This window comes from Thalassophryne amazonica, chromosome 12, assembly GCF_902500255.1.
Source record: "Thalassophryne amazonica chromosome 12, fThaAma1.1, whole genome shotgun sequence".
NCBI lineage: Eukaryota > Metazoa > Chordata > Actinopteri > Batrachoidiformes > Batrachoididae > Thalassophryne > Thalassophryne amazonica.
The window spans coordinates 103,804,067-103,831,384 of NC_047114.1; the positions used below are offsets into that span (position 1 = coordinate 103,804,067).

Below are 27,318 nucleotides of genomic sequence, written 5' to 3' on the forward strand. Positions count from 1 at the left end.
AGGATGTCAGACTCCATTAATGCTCCACACCCAAACAACTGGTGGCGGTATTGCACCGTGTCAGTTTGCAAAGCACCAAAAAACTCAACAGAAGAAGACTCATGAGGTTCACTTCCGCCTGTCGTTTATTTTGGTTGTTGTTGATGGGACAAGTCAAGTCAAGTCAAGTCAACTTTATTGTCATTTCTACAATACATCACAGACATATTGAGAACTGAAATACCTGATCTCTGGACTCCCTGACCTCACAAAAGAAGGTATTTAAGAAATATAATAACAAGGTATAATATCAAGTGTAGAGAAGAAAAAAAAAAAAAAGTTGTAATAGTGTAATTGTAACAAAATTATACAAAAGGTAAATTGTAAACAACAAATACTTGCAGTGCAAAGTGACAGGACAACATTCAGCAGTAATGGATATGTGCAAATTCCATGACCAGAGCAAGAATATATACAGTTGTTGATCATTGTGCAGAGAGTATTGTATGTATAAAGTGCAATATCTTCACAGCAGCTTAGGGTAGGGAGGTTAGGGAATTGGCGGGAGTGGAAAGTGAAACAGTCCAGTTTGTGTTTATGTGTGAGTGGAGGGCAGCAGGGGGAAAGGGGGCAAAGCAGGGAGGGAGTTGAGTGTCCTGACAGCCTGGTGGAAAAAGCTGTCTCTCAGCCGGCTGGTCTTGGCCTGGAGACTGCGCTTGGCCTGGAGACTCTCCGACGGCAGCAGGCTGAAGAGACTACGTAATGGATAAGTGGGGTCACTTACGATCCTAGTGGCTTTCCGGGTGAGGCGGGTGTTGTACAGTTCTTGGAGGGGTGGGAGAGAGGTGCCCGTGATCTTCTCCGCTGCTCTCACGATGCGTTGAAGGGACCTACGGCAAGTCGCTGTGCAGGTGCCGTACCACACCGTGATGCAGCATGACAGGACACTCTCGATCGTACCCCTGTAGAACATGCACATGATGTGTGGTGTTGCTCCGGCTCTTCGAAGTTAGCGGAGAAAGTAGAGGCGTTGATGAGCCCTCTTGGCCAGTGATGCGGTGTTAGTGGTCCAGGAGAGATCCTCCAACACATGCACACCCAGGAACTTGGTGCTGCTCACCCTCTCCACAGCAGCACCATCGATGGTCAGAGGGAAGTGTTGGGTGTGCACTCTCCTGAAGTCCACAACAATCTCCTTCGTCTTCTCCACATTCAAAAGGAGATTGTTGTTCTCGCACCACATGGTCAGCCGGCTGATCTCGCTCCTGTAGTGGGTCTCGTCGTTGTTCCTGATGAGACCCACCACGGTTGTGTCATCCGCAAACTTGACGATGAGGTTTGAGCTGTGAAGTGGTGTGCAGTCGTGGGTCAGCAGTGTGAAGAGAAGGGGGCTCAGCACACATCCCTGGGGGGCCCCCGTGTTCAGAGTGATGGTGTGGGATGTGTTGCTGCTGACCCGCACTGCCTGAGGTCTCCCGGTCAGGAAGTCCAGCAGCCAGTTGCACAGTGAGGTGTTCAGACCCAGTTGGTCGAGTTTGATGACCAGCTGCTGAGGGATGATGGTGTTGAATGCTGAACTGAAATCAATGAACAGCATCCTAACATATGAGTCTTTATTGTCCAAGTGTGTGAGGACTGGATGGAGGACAGCACTGATGGCATCCTCTGTTGAGCGATTGGACCGGTATGCAAACTGGAAGGGGTCTAGGGAGGGGGGGAGTGCAGACTTGATGTGTTTCATGACTAACCGTTCGAAGCACTTCATGATGATGCGGGTAAGTGCGACAGGACGGTAGTCGTTGAAGCTGGATGGTGTGGACTTCTTCGGCAAGGGGATGATGATGGTGGCTTTGAGGCATGTGGGAACGACCAACTGGCGCAACAAGGTGTTAAAGATGTCCGAAAAGACATCTGCGAGTTCCCCCGCGCAATCCCTCAGTACGCGGCCAGCAATGTTGTCAGGACCAGATGCTTTCCGGGCATTGATCCTGCTGAATGTTCTCCTCACACTGTCTGCAGTCAGTGTGATCACCTGGTCACCCAGAGGGGGGGGGGGACTTGTGCGCCGGTGTGGTGTTAAGGGCCTCAAAGTGGGCGAAGAAGTTATTAAGGTCATTCAGCAGGGAGGTGGAGTTGCCGCAGGTCTGTGGCGGTGGCTTGTAGTCAGTCAAAGACTGCAGTCCTTGCCACATGCTGCGTGCGTCCCTGCTGTCGCTGAAGCGGTGGGCTATTCTCCTGAAGTACTCCTTCTTGGCTTAGGTTGTCTTTAGCTGTCCTCAGGCCAACTTGATCTTTCGCTTTGAAGGCCGCATTCCGGGCCTTCAAAAGCCTGTAGACTTCACCTGTCAGCCACGGCTTCTGGTTGGCTCGGATGGCGATGGTCTTTAAGACTGTTACATCGTCCACACATTTGGAGATGTACGCTGTAACCGAGTCTGTGTACTCCTGGAGGTCAATGGTGGTGGAGTTGTGTAAGGCAGCTTGCTTGAACATCGCCCAGTATGTGGTGTTGAAGCAATCCTGGAGTGCCTCTACAGCTCCCTCTGGCCACACTCTGACCTGCTTCCGAACTGGTTTAACTACTTTCACCCGTGGTCTGTAAGCAGGCAGCAGCATGATGATGTGGTCAGAGGCGCCAAGGTGGGGAAGGGGGAAAGCTTTGTAGGCTCCTCTCTGGAAGGTGTAAACATGGTCCAGAGTGTTGTTGCCCCGAGTTGGAAAGTCTATGTGTTGTTGTAGTTTGGGAAACACTGTCCTGGGGTTAGCCTGATTGAAATCCCCAGCCAAGATGAGGAAGGCATCTGGGTGGGCTGTCTGCTGCTCACTAATGTGGTGGTGCAATTCGTTCAGTGCCTCCTTCCTGGTGTTATTGTTGGAGCTAGGGGGAATGTACACCGCAGCTATCATTACAGCACTGAATTCCCTCGGTAGGTAGAATGGCCAACACTTCACGATCATAAGCTCCACAAGCGGCAAGCAGAGTTTAGTAACCACCGCAGCGTCCCGACACCAAGCGTCATTGATGTAAACACAGAGCCCCCCCCCCCCCCCCCCTCGCGTTTTACCTCCTTCGATGAGGGCTCTGTCCGCCCGGTAGCAAGTTAGCCGCTCGAGCTGAATAGCGTGGTCCGCTACGTTGTTGTTAAGCCAAGTTTCCGTGAACACAAAAACACGACAGTCTCTCACACTCCTCTGGGTATTCCTCAGGAGCCGTATGTGGTCCAGTTTGTTGTCCAGGGAGCGAACGTTAGCCAGCACGATGGTGGGGATTGCCGGCTTATGTGGGCTAGCTGCTAACCTCGCTCGGATGCCTCCGCGCTTCCCCCTCTTGTGTTTCCTCTCACGCCGCTTGTAGCGCCTCCACTCTGGGCGAGGTGTAGGGGTGGGGGTCGGTGGCAGTCTGGGCCTCCGTAGCAGACCATAGCTCCATAGCGTTTCCGTGACCGCTGGATGTAGATTGGAGATAAATGACGAGTTCCTGAGTAGAAACTCACGGCTGTATGTATGCCTCAGATGGTGTGAGACACGACCCAGTGAAAATGACGACGAAGACAAACAAAAACAAGGAAAAACTCCTGTGCGTCGGGAGAGAGAGAAGCCGCAGCGTATGCACGCGCCGCCATCTTGTTAAAGCACTGTCGTCCCATGTTTCATGCTGAAAAATGCACCCAGAGCAGACAAACATTGAGGGACTTCTTTAACAACACTGCATTTATTCGGCTCATTATTATTCTTTTTTTTTGTCTTGGTGGATGAAATGGGATTCATTTTCATCGTGAGCAGGATGCTGAAGATACGTCAACTACTACTTTCTCTTTTGGCTGTTCCCGTTAGGGGGCGCCACAGCAGATCAGTCATTTTCATCTCACCCTGTCCTCTGTATCTTCCTCTGTCTCACCAACCACCTGCATGTCCTCCCTCAGCACATCCATAAACCTCCTCTTTGTCCTCCCTCTTCTCCTCCTGCCTGGTGGCTCCATCCTCAGCTCCCTCTCATTCACTCACATGGACTCAGTCTTACTCCCACTGACTTTCATTCCCCTTCTCTCCAGAGTGCATCACCACCTCTCCAGGCTAGACTCAACTTGCTCTCTACTGTCAATACACATCACAATGTCATCTGCAAACATCATAGTCCATGGAGACTCCGGTCTGGTCTCATCTGCCAACCTGTCCATCACCATTGCGAACAAAAGGACTCAGAGCTGATCCTTGGTGTAATCCCACCTCCACCGTGAATGAGTCTGTCATTCCTACTGCCCATCTCGTTGCTGTCACACTGTCCTTGTTCATGTCCTGCACTACCCTAACATACTTCTCTGCCGCTCCAGACTTCCTCATACAATACCACAACTCTTCTCTTGGCACCCTGTCATAAGCTTTCTCTAAATCCATAAACACACATGGTAACTCCTTCTGGCCTTCACTATGCTTCTCCAACACGATTCTCAGAGCAAACAGTGCATATGTAGTGCTTTTTCTCTGCATGAAACCATATTGCTGCTCACAGATCTTCACCTGTTTTCTAAGCCTAGCTTCTACTATGCTTTCTGATAACTTCATGCTGTGGCTGATCAACTTGATGCCTCTGTAGATTCTGCAGCTCTGCACATCACCCTTGTTCTTGAAAATAGGAACCAGCACACTTCATCTCCACTCTTCAGGCATCCTCTCACTTTCCAAGATTTTATTAAACAATCTGGTTAGAAACTCCACTGCCATCTCTCATAGACATTTCCATGCCTTCACTGGAATGTCATCTGGACTAACTGCCTTTCCACTCTTCATAGCTATCCTCACTTCATCCTTACTTATCTCTTGCACTTCCTGATTTACTCTCTCCACATCATCCAACCTTTATTGTTGTGAAAGTGTAGGAACACGGCCCCACAGCAGGGGGCGTTAAATGAACGGGCAATGGATAAGCCAAACAGTAACAATTTAATGTTGTGAAGTGCACAACAGAATACAGACAAATACAGTTCTTGGTACTACAAACAATTATATGTTGAGTGACGTGTGGGCAGGCTTGAGGGCAGGAGACGTCCGTCCAGAACCGAGCCGGATCCCACACGACCCTCACCGCCAACGGATCTGAACAACACCGGAGCCGCCAAGTCCTGGATCCCCAGGTGGCCACCGTCTCCAGCTGTCAGACCTGGTACTGCTGGCAGAGAACAGAAACAGAGTTGATGAGTGTGAGTTTGCACACTCAGTAATCCCACAGTCTGTGTTCTTTTGGGAGGGAGCACCTCCACCTCCAATCACACACTCGTGCAGCTCCTGTCTAACCACTTATCTGGTTGGAGTGTGAAGGTCAGGTCACACCTAACGCCAATCCCTCAGATAAGGCAACACCACAGGAAAGCTGCTGCAAAAAGAGTTCAGACTATTTGTCAGCGTTGAATACAGCAGAGAAATTACCTCTTATGGTAGCTGATTTCTCGGCGAGGAGGTGGAGTTGCAGTCCGGCCTTTATGGTGATGGTGATGAGTTGTATGAGTGACAGCTGGTGCTGATGATGAGTGACAGCTGTCACTCCCAGTGGCTCCGACGCCCTCTTGTGCTTGAAGCCCGCACTCCAAGCAGGGCGCCATCTGGTGGTGGTGGGCCAGCAGTACCTCCTCTTCAGCGGCCCACACAACATTTATTCCCTCTTTTCTTCATTCATCAGCTCCTCAAAATATTCCACCTTCTCAACACAGTCTCCTCCCTTGTCAGCACATTACCTGCTGAACATCATTTCTAGCGCTGTCCCTTTGTCTGCTCAATCGGTACAAGTCCTTTTCTCCTTGTCAGATGGCTGAACACTGGCAGGAATATATTTCAACTTTTAAAATAGCTTATTTTTCTTGTTGACGGGACAAAGCACTGGATCACTGGTTCAGGCTGAGAAACACACCCGGCGCAGACAAACGCTGAGGGGTATCTTTCAAAATGTTGTTTCTTCAGTAATTTCCATGATAAGGAATTAAAGTATTTCCCAGACAACGTCTTACAAAAGAAAATGTTAAGGTTGTGTGAGGACTGTCACTTTTGCTGCTGAGCCAAACCATGGGTAGGTACCGCAAAGTTCTCTGTGAGGCTGACAACAACACAGCGCCGTGTCTTTTAAAAATACAAGAAACACACGCCTTCACTTTAAATACACAATAAGTGTATTTCAGGTGATCAGACCCTCTTTCTCTATGGTCTTCTCTGTTTTTCGTGGGAGTGTTACAGTACCACATACAGTGCCCATATTCAGTGTCCCACAGCCAACTTGGAACGTTATTAACCTTCCTGAAGTATGTTTTTGCTTTAGCCATTTGAGGAATGTCAATTTTGGGGTGGAACCCAAAAACCAGAAAAGTTAAAATTCTGTTTCTGTTAGGAAAGAACCAGTTGGGGGGGGGGAAAAAATTGGTTCAAAGCCCTGGTAAAAATAAAACCTTGTTGACTGTGCAGCCAGGAGTGAACAGCAATGGAAATAAAATAATTATTGTAATCACAATAATAAAAAACAGGTGATTGTCGGGGTCCAAACCCTGTTCGCACATTTAAACTCACGTAAGTAATGGGTGTGGCAATTCTCCCCATCCCCTGCCACTCAGATGACCTGTCTGTTTATCCTAAAAATTGTTTTTTTCATAAGTAGTGGTTGCCGGTGGTTGTACCACCCCCATCAGGTCACCTAAGGTATCGGTTTTTGTAGAATTTCATACTGATCATGTTCGCCAAGTTTGACTTCAAAGAGTATCGAAAGCACATTTAGTGTTTTAAGCCACATCCACTCATATTTGGCAGCCAACAGCAGCAGAGCAGAAAGAAAGAACAAAAATCCATGTGCTAACTTTTGTGCGGCTCAGTCCAGACATGGTATGTGCCAAATTTTATGAAGATTGAAGAAAAATTATGGGAGGAGTACTGAAAAAAAACACATTCACATACTATTCAAAATGGCGAAAAATGTTTCAGGCAAGTGGGTGTGGTCAGTGTTGTTAACTGTAGGGTACTCAAAAGAATTTAAATGTCCAAAAACTTTTACTTTATGTATTACGGTTCAGGAGTAATGAACCAACAGGCAAATGTGGCTATTATGGCGCCACCATGTGGACTATAAGTGTGATTATTTTTTTCCATGAATAGTGAGTGCCTTGGGGAAGATCTGATAGGTCTCACTGCTGTCACACTTGTGGCGTCTGAGCAAGAAATGATATTAGCAAAGAGTATGAATACATCAAAATGGCCACCAAGCTACAAAATGAAGGTAGGCGGGGCCAACATGGCCACCTCTTCAGCCTGCTACCGTCAGGGAGGAGACTGCGGCATCTCTGGACCTGGACCAGCTGACGGAGGGACGGTTTCACTCACCAGGTTGTCAGAGTGCTCGGCTTTTTGTATTCTGTAAAGTAGTGACTTCAGTTTTACTGCCTGAATGTTTTGTGGTGATAAATATCTCACCATTTGTTTAGTGATTCCGTCAGAAGTCTCACTTTCATAAGTCTCAGTTTATCCCTTTTTAATTAGCCTCAGTTTTTTTCTTCACATCAGGTTTCCATCCTGAGATTTTCTGTCAGAGCAAATTCATAGAACAGAAATGTTTTTTCCTCTCACTTTGGTGGGTCACATGACAGTCGCTTTGACTTTGTATATTCTACTAATTTCTCTGTGATATGCTGAATATTCCAGTGAAGAGTTTTCAGATTTCTTTCAACTTGATCCAGAAATTAGTGAATAATTTTAAAAGGGTGAAAGTAAGCAGGAACGCAGCGGTACACCGTATCAGGAAGAGACGTACAGTCCTCTACAACTAGTGTCGCCGACCGAACGACCCCTCCTAAAAATGTGTTCAACCTGCCTTCACTGTGCATGCATCATTTGGGACCAGAGCAGCACGTCTCAGTCTGACTCTCTGAGTCTCTTCACCCAAAGTGATCAAAGGGAATAATGTGATTATTAACCATTAGTTGACAAAGTAAACAGTAAGTCCCTTCAGCTGCTCCCTTGTTTGCACTCGGGGTCGCCACAGCAAATCCAAGGTGGATCTGCATGTTGAATTGGCACAGGTTTTACACCTGATGCCCTTCCTGGCGCAACTCCACATTACATGGAGAAATGTGGCAGGGGTGGTGATAATCGGAGACTCGCGACTGACACTCCGAAATGACGCAGGCGCCGCAGCAGCACGTCTGAGTATGATGCGTTGCTGCGGCGCTCTGATCACTTCCCCTGTTTTTTATGATGAAATAATGCTGAATTTATGTGGAAATGATTGTTGTAGAAAAGCTTCCGATATCTGTCGCTGAGATAGAGGAAGACTGGAGGCAGTTTGAAGCAGAAACAAGGTGATAATCAGTGAACCGCGGCTGATGACGCATGCACAGTGAAGGCGGGGGGCACCGATTTTTAGGGGGGACCGTTTGGTCAGCAGACACCAGGAAACAGGGTGTATGCCGTACTGGGAAGAGATGTAGAGTCCTCTACAGCCGGTGCATAGGGGTACACCCCTGCAGCATCAAGTGCCGTGTTTGACTGACATAAAAGAAGTTAAAAAGACAAAATAAAAAAAAGGTGACAGGTTGAATCTGCGCCCCACTCAGGCAGAGGAGACTGGAGGGTGAAAAGGGGGCCATCTGCACTCTGGACTGCACTTTGGACATACTTGCTAAGTTTGTTTTTGTAACCTTTGCAGTTTCTGACCTCCAGATAGTTTTAGGGGAGAAAAAAAAATAATACTATTAAGAAAAATCTGTACAATTTCAATAGGGGTCTTTGCCCCTTCGGGGTTTGAACCCCTAACAATAATAATAATAATAACAGTAACACGCAATTCAGTCTCTATATGAACAAAGCGGGAGCTTTGTCCGCATTCTCGACATGACCTGTTTCCGGTGGGTGTTGGACTCTGCCAGGGATGCTTCTTGTCACCAGTCCTGCTTGTGATGTTCATGGACATGATTTGAAGGTGCACTCAGGGGCCAGAGGACGTCCAGTTTGGTGACCTCAGAGTTGCATCTCTGCTTTTTGCAGATAATGTGGTTGTGTTGACTTCATTGGGTGGTGACTTTTGATGACCTCCAATGTGCACTGATCAGGTTTGAGGCCGAGTGTGAAGCAACTGGGATGAAAATCGGCACCTCCAAATCCGAGACCATGGTCCTCTGTTGGAAAACGGTGGATTGTCCCCTCCAGGTCAGGGAGGAGTTCCTGCCCCAAGTGGAGGAGTTTAAGTATCTTGGGATGTTGTTCACGAGTGGCGGATATTTGGAGTAAGAGATCAACAGACGGATTGGGGCAGAGTCTGACGTTTTATGGACACTGTACCGGACCATCGTGGTGAAGAAGGAGCTGAGCCAGAAGGAGAGAGTCTCAATTTACCAGTCAGTTTACAGTCTTATCCTCACCTATGGTCATGAATTTGGGTAACGACCGGAAGAATAAGACTGCGGACGCAAGGGGCGGAAATGAGATTCCTCCTTTGGGTATCTGGACTTACACTCCTGGACAAGGTGAGAAGCTTAACTATCCAGGAGGGACTCGAAGTGGAGCCACTACTTCTTTACATCGGAAGGAGCCAGCTGAGGTGGTTTGGGCACCTAGTGAAGATGCCCCCTGGTCGTATCCCTAAGGAGGTCTTCCAGGCATGTCCAACTGGGAGGAGGCTCTTGTGAAAAGCCAGGATAAACTGGAGGGATTATATTACCCAGTTGTCTTGGGAACACCTTGGGATCCCCCAGGAAAAGTTAGAGTACTTGACAGAGGATAGGGAACTGTGGGACGAGCTGTTTGCTCGACTGCCACCGCAACCCGGACCCGGATAAGCGGTTGAAAATGAATTAATAAAATGAATGAATATTGTAATAATAATAATAATAATAATCATAATAATGATGATAATATGTATTTACATGGAAAATGAAGTGGAACATTTTTACAAAAAATAAACATCAAAATCCTACAGCCAAAACAACAGTTAATATTAAACTTAAAATACAATATTAAAACATCAAGTTCAAATATAAAAACAAAAAAACAGAAAATAGAACATTTCATTAGTCCAATCTAGAAGGACAAACACATGGATCAGGGTCTCAGCATCAGCCACAGACAGGATGGGACGAATCTTCGCTATATTTCACAGGTGGAAGAAAGCAGTCCTAGTAATATCTCTAATGTGGAGGTCAAAGGACAATGTAGGATCAAAAATTACCCCAAGGTTCCTCACTTTGTCAGTGTGATGTATGAAACACGAGCCGAGGCTGAGCGTTAACTGGTCAAATTGATGCCGAAGTCTCACTGGACCAAGAACCGTCATTTCAGTCTTATCAGAGTTTAAAAGTAGGAAGTTTCTAGACATCCAACTTGTCACTGCTGCAAGGCAAGCTTCTAAGGATTTTATGTGAACAAGATTACCAGCAGTTATCGGCATGTATAACTGAGTATCATCAGCATAGCAGTGAAAGGTAATCCCAAATCAGCACAATATGTGCCCAAGGGGTGCTATATAAAGGGAGAAAAGCAGGGGGCCTAAGACGGATCCCTGTGGAACCCCAAATTTCATGTTACTAAGGTTAGAGGTAGTGTTACTGTACAAAACACAGTGAGAACGACTGGTCAAGTATGACGTCAGCCATGCAAGGGCACTCCCAGTAATCCCAAAATGATTTTCCAGCCCCATCAAATAGAATATGATGATCCACTGTATCAAATGCAGCACTGAGCTCTAACAGCAACAGAACTGTAGTGGTGTCCAAATCCATTGTAAGCAGAAGATCATTCACCACTTTGGAATGATATTTTCTAAAAGCAGACTGCAGTGGCTCAAAGAGATTATTCTCAGTAAGATAGTCTACGAGCTGCCGTGACACCACTTTTTCCAGAATTTTAGAGCAAAATGATAGATTTGCATTGTGACTTCATTAATGTAATGGTAGACATCACTTATATTGCATCACATCTGGGTGTGACAATCCTGCACTAGGATGTGGGAGGTCTACACAGGAGCCTTCTGAACTCCAGAACTTGCTTGTGGGGCATCTTGTAGGATTACAGTGAAATCTGTCCACTTACAATGACATCAATACAATCACTGACTCAACAACTGTAAACCACATAACTAGGACTCTCACCTTTACCTGCTTGTCTTTTCAATCACCTGTCACTGTAAACTCAGGACTGTATGTGGTTGTTTAGCTGTGACAATCCTGTCACTCTATGTTCTAATGAGTCTGTATTGTACTTTTATTTGGTAGTATAGCCAAAGCAGATGGTGCTTCGCCACAGAGTCTGCTCTGCTTGAGGTTTCTTCCTGCAATCAAAATACACCTAAAGGAGTTTCTACTTTCCACTGTCACCAATGTTCTTGCTCATGGGTTGGGTAAGGTATAAACTTTGCTCGCGTGTAGCTCCTTGGGGCAAATTATGGTGTGATTTCACATTGTTCAAATAAACTGAACTGCAGCAAGACGAGAACAGATATGACACCACCCCTAGCCCACATGATGTCACTGTTGCTTCTACCTGTCTGCTCATCCTGCTGTTCCTCTGGTGGTACCTTCTGCTGCTCCTTCAACAGTTTTGCTTCCAGAGACTCTGCACAGTGATTGAATAAGTGTTCAGCTTGCTCCAGCCTTAAACAAACAAACAAAATACATGACATTGACTCTGCTAAGCCAGTTTGGAGTGACAAAATCAGCGTTCATTCCAAACTGAAAGATTTGAAAATCTCCAGGAGGAACCAAAACTACATAAATAAATAAATAAATAATAACAAAACAAAACATAAACGTATTATTTATTGATTTATTTTTTGAAGCTTCATTGAACTACATCTGAGATCTAAACCTTTATGAATGTTGCTAATTCGCTGAGGTGGTGTTTTCCAGGTACAGTCATCACACTACACACTATAATTCTTCTGGATGACCTTCAGAGTTCCCTCAGAAATGAAACACCTCCTCTTGTGATGTACAGGGAGCTGAGAGAGCAGCCTGTGATGGTCCTGAGTGTGGACAAAGAGGAGTATATTGGAGGAATCTGTGATCAGGTGACTCACCATCTGCGGTCTAGTGACCCTCCACCTGCTTACAGAGGAATCAAAGCACTTTGTTCCTCCAGACCCACAACTCATCCACTGCAGAAGATGATTCAGTTCTCAGAGATGCCTCTGTTGTACTGTCATGGAGGGTCAGCTACTTTGAGCAGCTGTGTCAAGCTGATCCTCCTTCTGGGATGTTAGCCATTTCTGGCACCAGGGTTCTTATAGCAGATTATTCAGTCAACTGTGAACCACCAAATCTTGGTGAGATTGCAAAGGCAGTGAAACAACTAAAGATGGGGAATGTTCCAGGGATTTGTGTTGTTCTTGTGGCAGTGGAAACAATTTTTGTTTCAATCCAGGAGATGTGTATCATCCCTACAGATTGAAGAAGACTTGTTGTCCCAATCTGGAAAGGAAAGGGTGAACACGTGGATTGTAACAACAATAGGGGTATCACACTGCTCTCTGTGCCAGAGAAGGTGCCTACAAGGATCAGTCTTAACATGATTCAGTTCCAGCTACTAGACCATCGCGAATTACCTTCAAACACAATCAGAGTGTTTCGAATGCTGTTTTGACGCCCTCAAGATACAGTCACACTACAATCAGACTGCACTCTGACCACTGTTCAAGCTTTCCCCACTTCTAACGCAGCTCGAGAGTGGTGTGCATGTGCTCTACATTCAAGCTGGCTGCACGATTGTGCCCGACTGTGTGGCATGCACACAAGAATATTGTATGAGGATTTCTAATGCAGCTTGAACTTGCTCAACTGTAGTTCAAATGACCATTCGTGTGGCATTCGAGCTCATTCAGGCTCTAGTGTGACTGGAGTATTGTCAGGTTTTGGGTTTGTGCTCTGTTTTATTGTACATTTTGTCTTATTTTTGGGTGTTGTCAGTTCTTTGCCTGTTGCTTTCTGTTTGGGTTCTCTCTGTCTTTCTCTTGGTGGTGGGCGTTTTCCTTTGTTTGACCACACCCCTGTTCTAGTCGCCTCCCCTCACACCTGTCCTTGATTTGCTGCTCATCACTTGGGTGTATTTAAGACTTTCTTTTTGCTCTGGTCCTTCGCCAGATTGATGTGCTTGAGCCTTCTTTCCAGCCTTCTCTTGTACCATTGCCTTGCTTCGTTTTGCCTCATTGTGTTTTTGACCACCTGCTAGTTTTTCTCAACCACGTCTCTCGCTTGATGATTGTTGTACTTCTGCTCTTGTCTGACTGCCTTACCGTGTACTGACCCCTGCTAACCAACCCAGAAAAAGAGTTGAGCCTACAGATCGGTGAGTTTGTGTTCTGCATTTGTGTCCAGCCAGTTGTCAACACCAAGCTTGATAGGTATAAAGCCGCATTCACACCGGGCGCGACGCGAGCAACAGTAGCGACAGGTTGCCATGTAATCCCTATGGAAAGACGCGTTGTGGAGCCAAGCCACGCAACGCGATGCGATGGACGCGAATGATGCGACGCGAGTGAAGTGATTTTGAGCGATTGGCGTGTTTGTGGTGCGATATCGTGTCGCATCGCCCTCCTCCCCAAGTTGAAAAATCTGAACTTTTCGTCTTGTTGCGCCACGATGACCAATCAGGGACTGGATATGTAGTGACGTGGAGATGTCTGGAGTTTGACTGAGTTGGATGTGAACATGTCCTGTCTCTGGTAACCAGCCTGTGAGCAGGAATTATGTCCCTTTTGTCCTTTATTTCACAATTATGACAGAGTTTGGGGGAAGAGCGAGCAGCAGCACCACAGCAGCTGCAGCAGAGTTTTCTTTTTCTTCACGTGCGCGTGCGAGTGAATCGTCCGTGAAGATTGTTTTATTTAGTAAATCAAATCAATTTTATTTATATAGCGCCAAATCACAACAAACAGTTGCCCCAAGGCACTTTATATTGTAAGGCAAAGCCATACAATAATTACAGAAAAACCCCAACGGTCAAAACGACCCCCTGTGAGCAAGCACTTGGCAACAGTGGGAAGGAAAAACTCCCTTTAACAGGAAGAAACCTCCAGCAGAACCAGGCTCAGGGAGGGGCAGTCTTCTGCTGGGACTGGTTGGGGCTGAGGGAGAGAACCAGGAAAAAGACATGCTGTGGAGGGGAGCAGAGATCAATCACTAATGATTAAATGCAGAGTGGTGCATACAGAGCAAAAAGAGAAAGAAACACTCAGTGCATCATGGGAACCCCCCAGCAGTCTAAGTCTATAGCAGCATAACTAAGGGATGGTTCAGGGTCACCTGATCCAGCCCTAACTATAAGCTTTAGCAAAAAGGAAAGTTTTAAGCCTAATCTTAAAAGTAGAGAGGGTGTCTGTCTCCCTGATCTGAATTGGGAGCTGGTTCCACAGGAGAGGAGCCTGAAAGCTGAAGGCTCTGCCTCCCATTCTACTCTTACAAACCCTAGGAACTACAAGTAAGCCTGCAGTCTGAGAGCGAAGCGCTCTATTGGGGTGATATGGTACTATGAGGTCCCTAAGATAAGATGGGACCTGATTATTCAAAACCTTATAAGTAAGAAGAAGAATTTTAAATTCTATTCTAGAATTAACAGGAAGCCAATGAAGAGAGGCCAATATGGGTGAAATATGCTCTCTCCTTCTAGTCCCCATCAGTACTCTAGCTGCAGCATTTTGAATTAACTGAAGGCTTTTCAGGGAACTTTTAGAACAACCTGATAATAATGAATTACAATAGTCCAGCCTAGAGGAAATAAATGTATGAATTAGTTTTTCAGCATCACTCTGAGACAAGACCTTTCTAATTTTAGAGATATTGCGCAAATGCAAAAAAGCAGTCCGACATATTTGTTTAATATGCGCATTGAATTACATATCTTGATCAAAAATGACTCCAAGATTTCTCACAGTATTACTAGAGGTCAGGGTAATGCCATCCAGAGTAAGGATCTGGTTAGACACCATGTTTCTAAGATTTGTGGGGCCAAGTACAATAACTTCAGTTTTATCTGAGTTTAAAAGCAGGAAATTAGAGGTCATCCATGTCTTTATGTCTGTAAGACAATCCTGCAGTTTAGCTAATTGGTGTGTGTCCTCTGGCTTCATGGATAGATAAAGCTGGGTATCATCTGCGTAACAATGAAAATTTAAGCAATGTTGTCTAATAATACTGCCTAAGGGAAGCATGTATAAAGTGAATAAAATTGGTCCTAGCACAGAACCTTGTGGAACTCCATAATTAACCTTAGTCTGTGAAGAAGATTCCCCATTTACATGAACAAATTGTAATCTATTAGATAAATATAATTCAAACCACCGCAGCGCAGTGCCTTTAATACCTATGGCATGCTCTAATCTCTGTAATAAAATTTTATGGTCAACAGTATCAAAAGCAGCACTGAGGTCTAACAGAACAAGCACAGAGATGAGTCCACTGTCTGAGGCCATAAGAAGATAATTTGTAACCTTCACTAATGCTGTTTCTGTACTATGATGAATTCTAAAACCTGACTGAAACTCTTCAAATAGACCATTCCTCTGCAGATGATCAGTTAGCTGTTTTACAACTACCCTTTCAAGAATTTTTGAGAGAAAAGGAAGGTTGGAGATTGGCCTATAATTAGCTAAGATAGCTGGGTCAAGTGATGGCTTTTTAAGTAATGGTTTAATTACTGCCACCTTAAAAGCCTGTGGTACATAGCCAACTAATAAAGATAGATTGATCATATTTAAGATCGAAGCATTAATTAATGGTAGGGCTTCCTTGAGCAGCCTGGTAGGAATGGGGTCTAATAGACATGTTGATGGTTTGGATGAAGTAACTAATGAAAATAACTCAGACAGAACCATCGGAGAGAAAGAGTCTAACCAAATACCGGCATCACTGAAAGCAGCCAAAGAGAACGATATGTCTTTGTAATGGTTATGAGTAATTTTTTCTCTAATAGTTAAAATTTTATTAGCAAAGAAAGTCATGAAGTCATTACTAGTTAAAGTTAAAGGAATACTCGGCTCAATAGAGCTCTGACTCTTTGTCAGCCTGGCTACAGTGCTGAAAAGAAACCTGGGGTTGTTCTTATTTTCTTCAATTAGTGATGAACAGTAAGATGTCCTAGCTTTACAAAGGGCTTTTTTATAGAGCAACAGACTCTTTTTCCAGGCTAAGTGAAGATCTTCTAAATTAGTAAGACGCCATTTCCTCTCCAACTTACGGGTTATCTGCTTTAAGCTGCGAGTTTGTGAGTTATACCATGGAGTCAGGCACTTCTGATTTAAAGCTCTCTTTTTCAGAGGAGCTACAGCATCCAAAGTTGTCTTCAATGAGGATGTAAAACTATTGACGAGATATTCTATCTCACTTACAGAGTTTAGGTAGCTACTCTGCACTGTGTTGGTATATGGCATTAGAGAACATAAAGAAGGAATCATATCCTTAAACCTAGTTACAGCGCTTTCTGAAAGACTTCTAGTGTAATGAAACTTATTCCCCACTGCTGGGTAGTCCATCAGAGTAAATGTAAATGTTATTAAGAAATGATCAGACAGAAGGGAGTTTTCAGGGAATACTGTTAAGTCTTCAATTTCCATACCATAAGTTAGAACAAGATCTAAGATATGATTAAAGTGGTGGGTGGACTCATTTACATTTTGAGCAAAGCCAATTGAGTCTAATAATAGATTAAATGCAGTGTTGAGGCTGTCATTCTCAGCATCTGTGTGGATGTTAAAATCGCCCACTATAATTATCTTATCTGAGCTAAGCACTAAGTCAGACAAAAGGTCCGAAAATTCACAGAAAAACTCACAGTAACGACCAGGAGGACGATAGATAATAACAAATAAAACTGGTTTTTGGGACTTCCAATTTGGATGGACAAGACTAAGAGTCAAACTTTCAAATGAATTAAAGCTCTGTCTGGGTCTTTGATTAATTAATAAGCTGGAATGGAAGATTGCTGCTAATCCTCCCCCTCGGCCCGTGCTTCGAGCATTCTGACAGTTAGTGTGACTCGGGGATGTTGACTCATTTAAACTAACATATTCATCCTGCTGTAACCAGGTTTCTGTAAGGCAGAATATGTTGTGTGGGCCGCCAGAAGAGGAGGTACTGCTGGCCCACCACCAGCAGGCGCCCTGCCTGAAGTGCGGGCTTCAGGCACGAGAGGGCGCTGCCGCCACGGACACAGCCGGGGGTGACAGCTGTCACTCATTATCTCATGACAGCTGTCACCCATCTACACTTCGTCATACCACTCCATAAAAACTGGACGTCATCTCCACCTCATTGCCGAGATATCATCGACCTGTGAAGGTAATATTCTCAGCCTTAAAACTAACTGTGTCTTAGTCTGAACTCGTTTTACAGCTGTTTTCCTGTGGAGTGCCTTATCTGGGAGATTGGCGTAATCAGCCAACCGTGACTATCCAGGGTTGGGACCAGGAAGCAGAGTTGTAGTCTTACACACCTCTCTGCAGCTTCTCTCCCCCTGCCATCCCCTCATTACCCCATCCCCGTAGAGACGGTGCCTGCTCCCAGACTACCAATAACCAGCAAAAATCTATTTAAGCATAAAAATTCAAAAAGAAAAAATAATATAGCACCTTCAACTGCACCACAGACTAAAACAGTTAAATGTGGTCTATTAAACATTAGGTCTCTCTCTTCTAAGTCCCTGTTGGTAAATGATATAATAATTGATCAACATATTGATTTATTCTGCCTAACAGAAACCTGGTTACAGCAGGATGAATATGTTAGTTTAAATGAGTCAACACCCCCGAGTCACACTAACTGTCAGAATGCTCGTAGCACGGGCCGGGGTGGAGGATTAGCAGCAATCTTCCATTCCAGCTTATTAATTAATCCAAAACCCAGACAGAGCTTTAATTCATTTGAAAGCTTGTCTCTTAGTCTTGTCCATCCAAATTGGAAGTCCCAAAAACCAGTTTTATTTGTTATTATCTATCGTCCACCTGGTCGTTACTGTGAGTTTCTCTGTGAATTTTCAGACCTTTTGTCTGACTTAGTGCTTAGCTCAGATAAGATAATTATAGTGGGCGATTTTAACATCCACACAGATGCTGAGAATGACAGCCTCAACACTGCATTTAATCTATTATTAGACTCTATTGGCTTTGCTCAAAAAGTAATGAGTCCACCCACCACTTTAATCATATCTTAGATCTTGTTCTGACTTATGGTATGGAAATAGAAGACTTAACAGTATTCCCTGATAACTCCCTTCTGTCTGATCATTTCTTAATAACATTTACATTTACTCTGATGGACTACCCAGCAGTGGGGAATAAGTTTCATTACACTAGAAGTCTTTCAGAAAGCGCTGTAACTAGGTTTAAGGATATGATTCCTTCTTTATGTTCTCTAATGCCATATACCAACACAGTGCAGAGTAGCTACCTAAACTCTGTAAGGGAGATAGAGTATCTCGTCAATAGTTTTACATCCTCATTGAAGACAACTTTGGATGCTGTAGCTCCTCTGAAAAAGAGAGCTTTAAATCAGAAGTGTCTGACTCCGTGGTATAACTCACAAACTCGTAGCTTAAAGCAGATAACCCGTAAGTTGGAGAGGAAATGGCGTCTCACTAATTTAGAAGATCTTCACTTAGCCTGGAAAAAGAGTCTGTTGCTCTATAAAAAAGCCCTTCGTAAAGCTAGGACATCTTTCTACTCATCACTAATTGAAGAAAATAAGAACAACCCCAGGTTTCTTTTCAGCACTGTAGCCAGGCTGACAAAGAGTCAGAGCTCTATTGAGCTGAGTATTCCATTAACTTTAACTAGTAATGACTTCATGACTTTCTTTGCTAACAAAATTTTAACTATTAGAGAAAAAATTACTCATAACCATCCCAAAGACGTATCGTTATCTTTGGCTGCTTTCAGTGATGCCGGTATTTGGTTAGACTCTTTCTCTCCGATTGTTCTGTCTGAGTTATTCTCATTAGTTACTTCATCCAAACCATCAACATGTTTATTAGACCCCATTCCTACCAGGCTGCTCAAGGAAGCCCTACCATTATTTAATGCTTCGATCTTAAATATGATCAATCTATCTTTGTTAGTTGGCTATGTACCACAGGCTTTTAAGGTGGCAGTAATTAAACCATTACTTAAAAAGCCATCACTTGACCCAGCTATCTTAGCTAATTATAGGCCAATCTCCAACCTTCCTTTTCTCTCAAAAATTCTTGAAAGGGTAGTTGTAAAACAGCTAACTGATCATCTGCAGAGGAATGGTCTATTTGAAGAGTTTCAGTCAGGTTTTAGAATTCATCATAGTACAGAAACAGCATTAGTGAAGGTTACAAATGATCTTCTTATGGCCTCGGACAGTGGACTCATCTCTGTGCTTGTTCTGTTAGATCTCAGTGCTGCTTTGATACTGTTGACCATAAAATTTTATTACAGAGATTAGAGCATGCCATAGGTATTAAAGGCACTGCGCTGCGGTGGTTTGAATCATATTTGTCTAATAGATTACAATTTGTTCATGTAAATGGGGAATCTTCTTCACAGACTAAAGTTAATTATGGAGTTCCACAAGGTTCTGTGCTAGGACCAATTTTATTCACTTTATACATGCTTCCCTTAGGCAGTATTATTAGACGGTATTGCTTAAATTTTCATTGTTACGCAGATGATACCCAGCTTTATCTATCCATGAAGCCAGAGGACACACACCAATTAGCTAAACTGCAGGATTGTCTTACAGACATAAAGACATGGATGACCTCTAATTTCCTGCTTTTAAACTCAGATAAAACTGAAGTTATTGTACTTGGCCCCACAAGTCTTGGAAACATGGTGTCTAACCAGATCCTTACTCTGGATGGCATTACCCTGACCTCTAGTAATACTGTGAGAAATCTTGGAGTCATTTTTGATCAGGATATGTCATTCAAAGTGCATATTAAACAAATATGTAGGACTGCTTTTTTGCATTTACGCAATATCTCTAAAATCAGAAAGGTCTTGTCTCAGAGTGATGCTGAAAAACTAATTCATGCATTTATTTCCTCTAGGCTGGACTATTGTAATTCATTATTATCAGGTTGTCCTAAAAGTTCCCTAAAAAGCCTTCAGTTAATTCAAAATGCTGCAGCTAGAGTACTGACGGGGACTAGAAGGAGAGAGCATATCTCACCCATATTGGCCTCTCTTCATTGGCTTCCTGTTAATTCTAGAATAGAATTTAAAATTCTTCTTCTTACTTATAAGGTTTTGAATAATCAGGTCCCATCTTATCTTAGGGACCTCGTAGTACCATATTACCCCAATAGAGCGCTTCGCTCTCAGACTGCAGGCTTACTTGTAGTTCCTAGGGTTTGTAAGAGTAGAATGGGAGGCAGAGCCTTCAGCTTTCAGGCTCCTCTCCTGTGGAACCAGCTCCCAATTCAGATCAGGGAGACAGACACCCTCTCTACTTTTAAGATTAGGCTTAAAACTTTCCTTTTTGCTAAAGCTTATAGTTAGGGCTGGATCAGGTGACCCTGAACCATCCCTTAGTTATGCTGCTATAGACGTAGACTGCTGGGGGGTTCCCATGATGCACTGTTTCTTTTTCTTTTTGCTCTGTATGCACCACTCTGCATTTAATCATTAGTGATCGATCTCTGCTCCCCTCCACAGCATGTCTTTTTCCTGGTTCTCTCCCTCAGCCCCAACCAGTCCCAGCAGAAGACTGCCCCTCCCTGAGCCTGGTTCTGCTGGAGGTTTCTTCCTGTTAAAAGGGAGTTTTTCCTTCCCACTGTAGCCAAGTGCTTGCTCACAGGGGGTCGTTTTGACCGTTGGGGTTTTACATAATTATTGTATGGCCTTGCCTTACAATATAAAGCGCCTTGGGGCAACTGTTTGTTGTGATTTGGCGCTATATAAAAAAAAAATTGATTGATTGATTGATCAGCGACGGCTTCGCTTCACACCCCAGCCAGATAAGTGTTTGAGACAGGAGCTGCACGAGTGTGTGTGAGAGGTGGAGGTGGACTCTCCACCACTGTTGCTACTGGGTGTGCACACACCCACATCTTATTGTTTCTGCTCCTCGCCAGCAGTACCAGATCCGACATTCGGAGACGGTGGCCACCTGGGGACTCGGGACTTGGCGGCTCCAGTATTCTCCAGGTTCGGTGGCGGAAGAAATCCTGTGGTTCTGGTTCTTCTCAGGACAGACGTCTTCTATCCTCGAGCCTGCCCACACGTCACCTTTGTGGATTGACTGTTTGCAAAATTCTGTATTCCTCTGTATTGTGGTTGTGCTCATTCACAACAGTAAAGTGTTCATATTCGACTCTTTCATTGTCCGTTCATTTACGCCCCCTGTTGTGGGTCCGTGTCACTACACTTTCCCAACAGAATAAATCAATATGTTGATCAATTATTATATCATTTACTAACAGGGACTTAGAAGAGAGAGACCTAATGTTTAATAGACCACATTTAACTGTTTTAGTCTGTGGTGCAGTTGAAGGTGCTATATTATTTTTTCTTTTTGAATTTTTATGCTTAAATAGATTTTTGCTGGTTATTGGTGGTCTGGGAGCAGGCACCGTCTCTACGGGGATGGGGTAATGAGGGGATGGCAGGGGGAGAGAAGCTGCAGAGAGGTGTGTAAGACTACAACTCTGCTTCCTGGTCCCAACCCTGGATAGTCACGGTTTGGAGGATTTAAGAAAATTGGCAAGATTTCTAGAAATGAGAGCTGCTCCATCCAAAGTGGGATGGATGCCGTCTCTCCTAACAAGACCAGGTTTTCCCCAGAAGCTTTGCCAATTATCTATGAAGCCCACCTCATTTTTTGGACACCACTCAGACAGCCAGCAATTCAAGGAGAACATGCGGCTAAACATGTCACTCCCGGTCCGATTGGGGAGAAACCCAGAGAAAAAAAAACTACACAGATGTATAATACAACAAATGGTGAGTGGTTTATAAACACAATTATGACAGAGAGCGAGCAGCAGCACCGCAGCAGGGGCAGCGGAAAGTTTTTTTTGTTATTTTTTAATTGTTTACATGTGCGCGCGTGAACGGGACAGGAGGTCCTCAAACTGGGTCCTACAGAGGTGGAAGGACCGCTGAAAGCAGCCATCATCCAGACGCAGCTCCTGTAGCAAATAATGATATTCCCCGAATTGGGAACATCTCATGAGGATGTTGTGAACCTAGGGACAGCACCAGTGGCGATGTTTGTCAGCTTTCCACAACAATTAAGAGCACAGCAATTTGCTCCGTGTGATCAAAGTTCGTCATGTTAACTTGACTGACAATCGGAGCTGGCGAATGGAAGCTCCTCCTATTTGATGACGCACTGGGGTGAATTTTAGCAGTGAAAGCAGAGTGACACGCCGGGTGATGGTGGCGCGTCCGTCGCCACGCAACGTCTCGTCGCGCCCGGTGTGAACGCCGCATAAGAAGTAGCCATCGACTGTATTCTGCCTTGTGAGTACTCACAGGAAGAAATTGTGACAACTGGCAGTGCTTCTTTCCAACCTATGCTGATTTTTGTAAAGCGTTTGAGTCAGTTGATCGGATTGCTCCCTGGGACAGCCACACATAGGAAAAATCAACCCAGAATGCATAGCATCATCCTCTTTTTTTGTTTGTGGATCAACATACTTCCGGTAGCAGTGATGATTTTCGCTTTGTAGCTGCTGTGTTTTATTTTGTAATTATTTGTGAATACATTTTTATACATTGTGTACAACCCCAATCCAATGAAGTTGGGACGTTGTGTAAAATGTAAATAAAAACAATACAATGATTTTCAAATCCTCTTCAACCTATATTCAATTGAATACACCACAAAGACAAGATATTTAATGTTCAAACTGATAAACTTTATTGTTTTTGTGCAAATATTTGCTCATTTTGAAATGGATGCCTGTAACATGTTTCAAAAAAGTTGGGACGGGGCAGCAAAAGACTGGGAAAGTTGATGAATGCTCAAAGAACACCTAATTGGAAACAGGTGAGTGTCATGATTGAGTATAAAAGTAGTATCCCCCAAAGGCTCAGCTATTCACAAGCAAAGAAGGGGTGAGGATCACCACTTTGTGAACAATTGTGTGAAAAAAATAGTCCAACAGTTTAAGAACAATGTTTCTCAACATTCAATTGCAAGGAATTTAGGGATTCCATCATCTACAGTCCATAATACTATCAGAAGATTCAGAGAATCTGGAGAACTTTCTACATGTAAGCGGCAAGACAGAAAACCAACACTGAATTTCCGTGACCTTTGATCCCTCAGGCAGCACTGCATTAAAAACTGACATCATTGTGTAAAGGATCTTATTGCGTGGGTCAGGAACACTTCAGAAAACCATTGTCAGTTAACACAGTTCGTAAACTACATCCACAAGTGCAAGTTAAAACTCTACCATGCAAAGCGAAAGTCAAACATCAACAACATCCAGAAACACTGCCGCCTTCTCTGGGCCCGAGCTCATTTGAAATGGACAGACACAAAGTGGAAAAGTGTGCTGTGGTCTGATGAGTCCACATTTCAGATTGTTTTTTGAAATCATGGACGTCGTGTCCTCTGGACAAAAGAGGAAAAACACCATCCAGATTGTTACCAGAGCAAAGTTCAAAAGCCAGCATCTGTGATGGTATGGGAGTGTGTTAGTGCCCATGGCATGGACAACTTACACATCTGTGATGGCACCATCAATGCTGAAAGGTCCATCCAGGTTTTGGAGCAACACATGCTGCCATCCAAGCAACGTCTTTTTCAGGGACGTCCCTGCTTATTTCAGCAAGACAATGCCAAGCCACATTCTGCACGTGTTACAACAGCGTGGCTTCGTAGTAAAAGAGTGCAGGTACTAGACTGGCCTGCCTGCAGTCCAGACCTGTCACCCATTGAAAATGTGTGGCGCATTATGAAGCTCAAAATACGACAACGGAGACCCCGGACTGTTGAACAACTGAAGTCGTACATCAAGCAGGAACAGGAAAGAATTCCACCTACAAAGCTTCAACAATTAGTGTCCTCAGTTCCCAAACGCTTATTGAGTGTTGTTAGAAGGAAAGGTGATGTAACACAGTGGTAAACATACCACTGTCCAAGCTTTTTAGAAACATGTTGCAGGCATCCATTTCAAAATGAACAAATATTTGCACAAAAAAACCAATAAAGTTTATCAGTTTGAACATTAAATATCTTGTCTTTGTGGTGTATTCAACTGAATATAGGTTGAAGAGGATTTGAAAATCATTGTATTCTGTTTTTATTTACATTTTACACAACGTCCCAACTTCATTGGAATTGGGGTTGTATGAATGAATGCACACACACGGGGGCTGGGTGTCAAGATGGCACCTGTTTGTCATTTGACAGTGTTTAACTAATCACAGCTCAAGACTTACTTGTTCTGCTCGGCATAGATTGCGGCCAGTTTAAGTGACATGCTGACGATGGCGTTATCATCCTGGCAACAGAGAGAGAAAAACAAATCAAACTGACATCAAAATATTTTTAAAAACATGTTTGACATGTGGCATCTTTAAAATGTTATCAAATGTGACAAAGTCATAATTCAGCTGTAATTTATAATCAGGACTTTAAGAATCACAGCATCTGACCTGACCTTTAACCTCTGGGGTCACACTCCTAACCCACCTCTCCCATCACAGTATTTTTTTCTGCAACCAGTTCTCCACCTCAAGTCCCACAGTTCCTATGCATTTAAACTTATTCCCTCTGTTCAGCACCTCTTCCTGCCAGCTAAGATCTGAATGCTGATCTTCACAGTCCTGTCTCTCCTGCTCGTACATTTGGTTCCAACATATTCTTCTCACACTTGGTGCTGTAGCGATAAGTTTTCCGATTTTTCCCGGGTTGACCAGAGCGATTCTAAAAATGACAGGAAATAGACTTCACTTTTAGATGTATTATATACGAGGTCTGTCCATAAAGTATAGGTCCTTTTTATTTTTTTCAAAAACTATATGGATTTCATTCATATGTTTTTACGTCAGACATGCTTGAACCCTCGTGCGCATGCATGAGTTTTTCCACGCCTGTCGGTGACGTCATCCGCCTGTGAGCACTCCTTGTGGGAGGAGTCGTCCAGCCCCTCGTCGGAATTCCTTTGTCTGAGAAGTTGCTGAGAGACTGGCGCTTTGTTTGATCAAAATTTTTTCTAAACCTGTGAGACACATCGAAGCTGACACGGTTCAAAAAATTAAGCTGGTTTTCAGTGAAAATTTTAACGGCTGATGAGAGATTTTGAGGTGATACTGTCGCTTTAAGGACTTCCAAAACAGCGGGACGTCGCGCAGCGCTCTCAGGCGCCGTCATCAGCCTGTTTCAAGCTGAAAACCTCCACATTTCAGGCTCTATTGATCCAGGACGTCGTGAGAGAACAGAGAAGTTTCAGAAGAAGTCGGTTTCAGCATTTTATCCGGATATTCCACTGTTAAAGGAGATTTTTTTAATGAAAGACGCGCGTCGGCTCGCAGCCGCCGCGACGCTCCGCCACAGGAAAAACACCTCTGTTGGAAGCCTTAAGGACAAGTTGGAACATGTCCAGCTGTTAAACAATTTCTCATATACTCACTCCACTGAAAGCCATCAAAAGCCGCCTGGATTTTACAAATGGTTATCAACACGGAGGTGTTTTTCCTGCGCCCCCGCACCGCGCCGGCTGCGTCCCGACGCGCGGACCCGTCCGCACGTCTTTCATTAAAAAAAATCTTCTTTAACAGTGGAATATCCGGATAAAATGCTGAAACCGACTTCTTCTGAAACTTCTCTGTTCTCTCACGACGTCCTGGATCAATAGAGCCTGAAATGTGGAGGTTTTCAGCTTGAAACAGGCAGGCGATGGCGCCTGAGAGCGCTGCATGATGTCTCGCACCGTGGGAAGTCCTTAAAGCGACAGTATCACCTCAAAATCTCTCATCAGCCGTTAAAATGTTCACTGAAAACCAGCTTAATTTTTCGAACCGTGTCCACTTCGATGTGTCTCACAGGTTTAGAAAAAATTTTGATCAAAAAAAAAAATTTTGGCCTCTACTGGTTGTTGGCTCTCACTGCGGTATTGTATCACTTCCTGTTCCGGAGCACAGCGGTGTTTTTCTGTATCTGTTAGCTGTTTAATCTGCGCAGTTAGATTGATCTAGTTATCTAGATTACGATTTGTTTCCCAGTGTAATCTTTACGTGCCTTAACTAAAGCACTCCTTCTGCTGAATCACCTCTAAATTATTTACACATTATTCACTTTGCGTGTTTTTAGGAATCCGCTAGCTTAGCGTAGCTACTAGCTCTTAGCCGATTTAGCATGGCGGCTTCTCCTGTCTCTCCCGCACTTTTCTGCTCTGGGTGTGAAATGTTTAGTTATTCCTCGGCCTCCTTTAGCAGTAATGGTACTTGTAATAAGTGTAGCTTATTCGTAGCTTTGGAGGCCAGGCTGGGCGAATTGGAGACTCGGCTCCGCACCGTGGAAAATTCTACAGCTAGCCAGGCCCCTGTAGTCGGTGCGGACCAAGGTAGCTTAGCCGCCGTTAGTTCCCCCCTGGCAGATCCTGAGCAGCCGGGAAAGCAGGCTGACTGGGTGACTGTGAGGAGGAAGCGTAGCCCTAAACAGAAGCCCCGTGTACACCGCCAACCCGTTCACATTTCTAACCGTTTTTTCCCCACTCGACGACACACCCGCCGAGGATCAAACTCTGGTTATTGGCGACTCTGTTTTGAGAAATGTGAAGTTAGCGACACCAGCAACCATAGTCAATTGTCTTCCGGGGGCCAGAGCAGGCGACATTGAAGGAAATTTGAAACTGCTGGTTAAGGCTAAGCGTAAATTTGGTAAGATTGTAATTCACGTCGGCAGTAATGACACCCGGTTACGCCAATCGGAGGTCACTAAAATTAACATTAAATCGGTGTGTAACTTTGCAAAAACAATGTCGGACTCTGTAGTTTTCTCTGGGCCCCTCCCCAATCAGACCGGGAGTGACATGTTTAGCCGCATGTTCTCCTTGAATTGCTGGCTGTCTGAGTGGTGTCCAAAAAATGAGGTGGGCTTCATAGATAATTGGCAAAGCTTCTGGGGAAAACCTGGTCTTGTTAGGAGAGACGGCATCCATCCCACTTTGGATGGAGCAGCTCTCATTTCTAGAAATCTGGCTAATTTTCTTAAATCCTCCAAACCGTGACTATCCAGGGTTGGGACCAGGAAGCAGAGTTGTAGTCTTACACACCTCTCTGCAGCTTCTCTCCCCCTGCCATCCCCTCATTACCCCATCCCCGTAGAGACGGTGCCTGCTCCCAGACTACCAATAACCAGCAAAAATCTATTTAAGCATAAAAATTCAAAAAGAACAAATAATATA

General features: G+C 44.4%; 1 protein-coding gene across 2 annotated transcripts in view; it reads right to left on the reverse strand.

Annotated features, from left to right (window-relative positions):
- The window catches only part of ttc19 (tetratricopeptide repeat domain 19), a 164,103-nt gene that overhangs the window by 60,726 nt on the left and 76,059 nt on the right, over positions 1 to 27,318 (reverse strand). For both annotated transcript variants that reach the window (XM_034183689.1, XM_034183690.1), the window contains exons 7-8: positions 24,350 to 24,411; positions 11,482 to 11,591 (exon numbers count right to left, since the gene is read on the reverse strand). In XM_034183689.1, the coding sequence (XP_034039580.1) occupies positions 11,482 to 11,591; positions 24,350 to 24,411 (172 nt within the window). The remainder of the gene's footprint in view (positions 1 to 11,481; positions 11,592 to 24,349; positions 24,412 to 27,318) is intronic.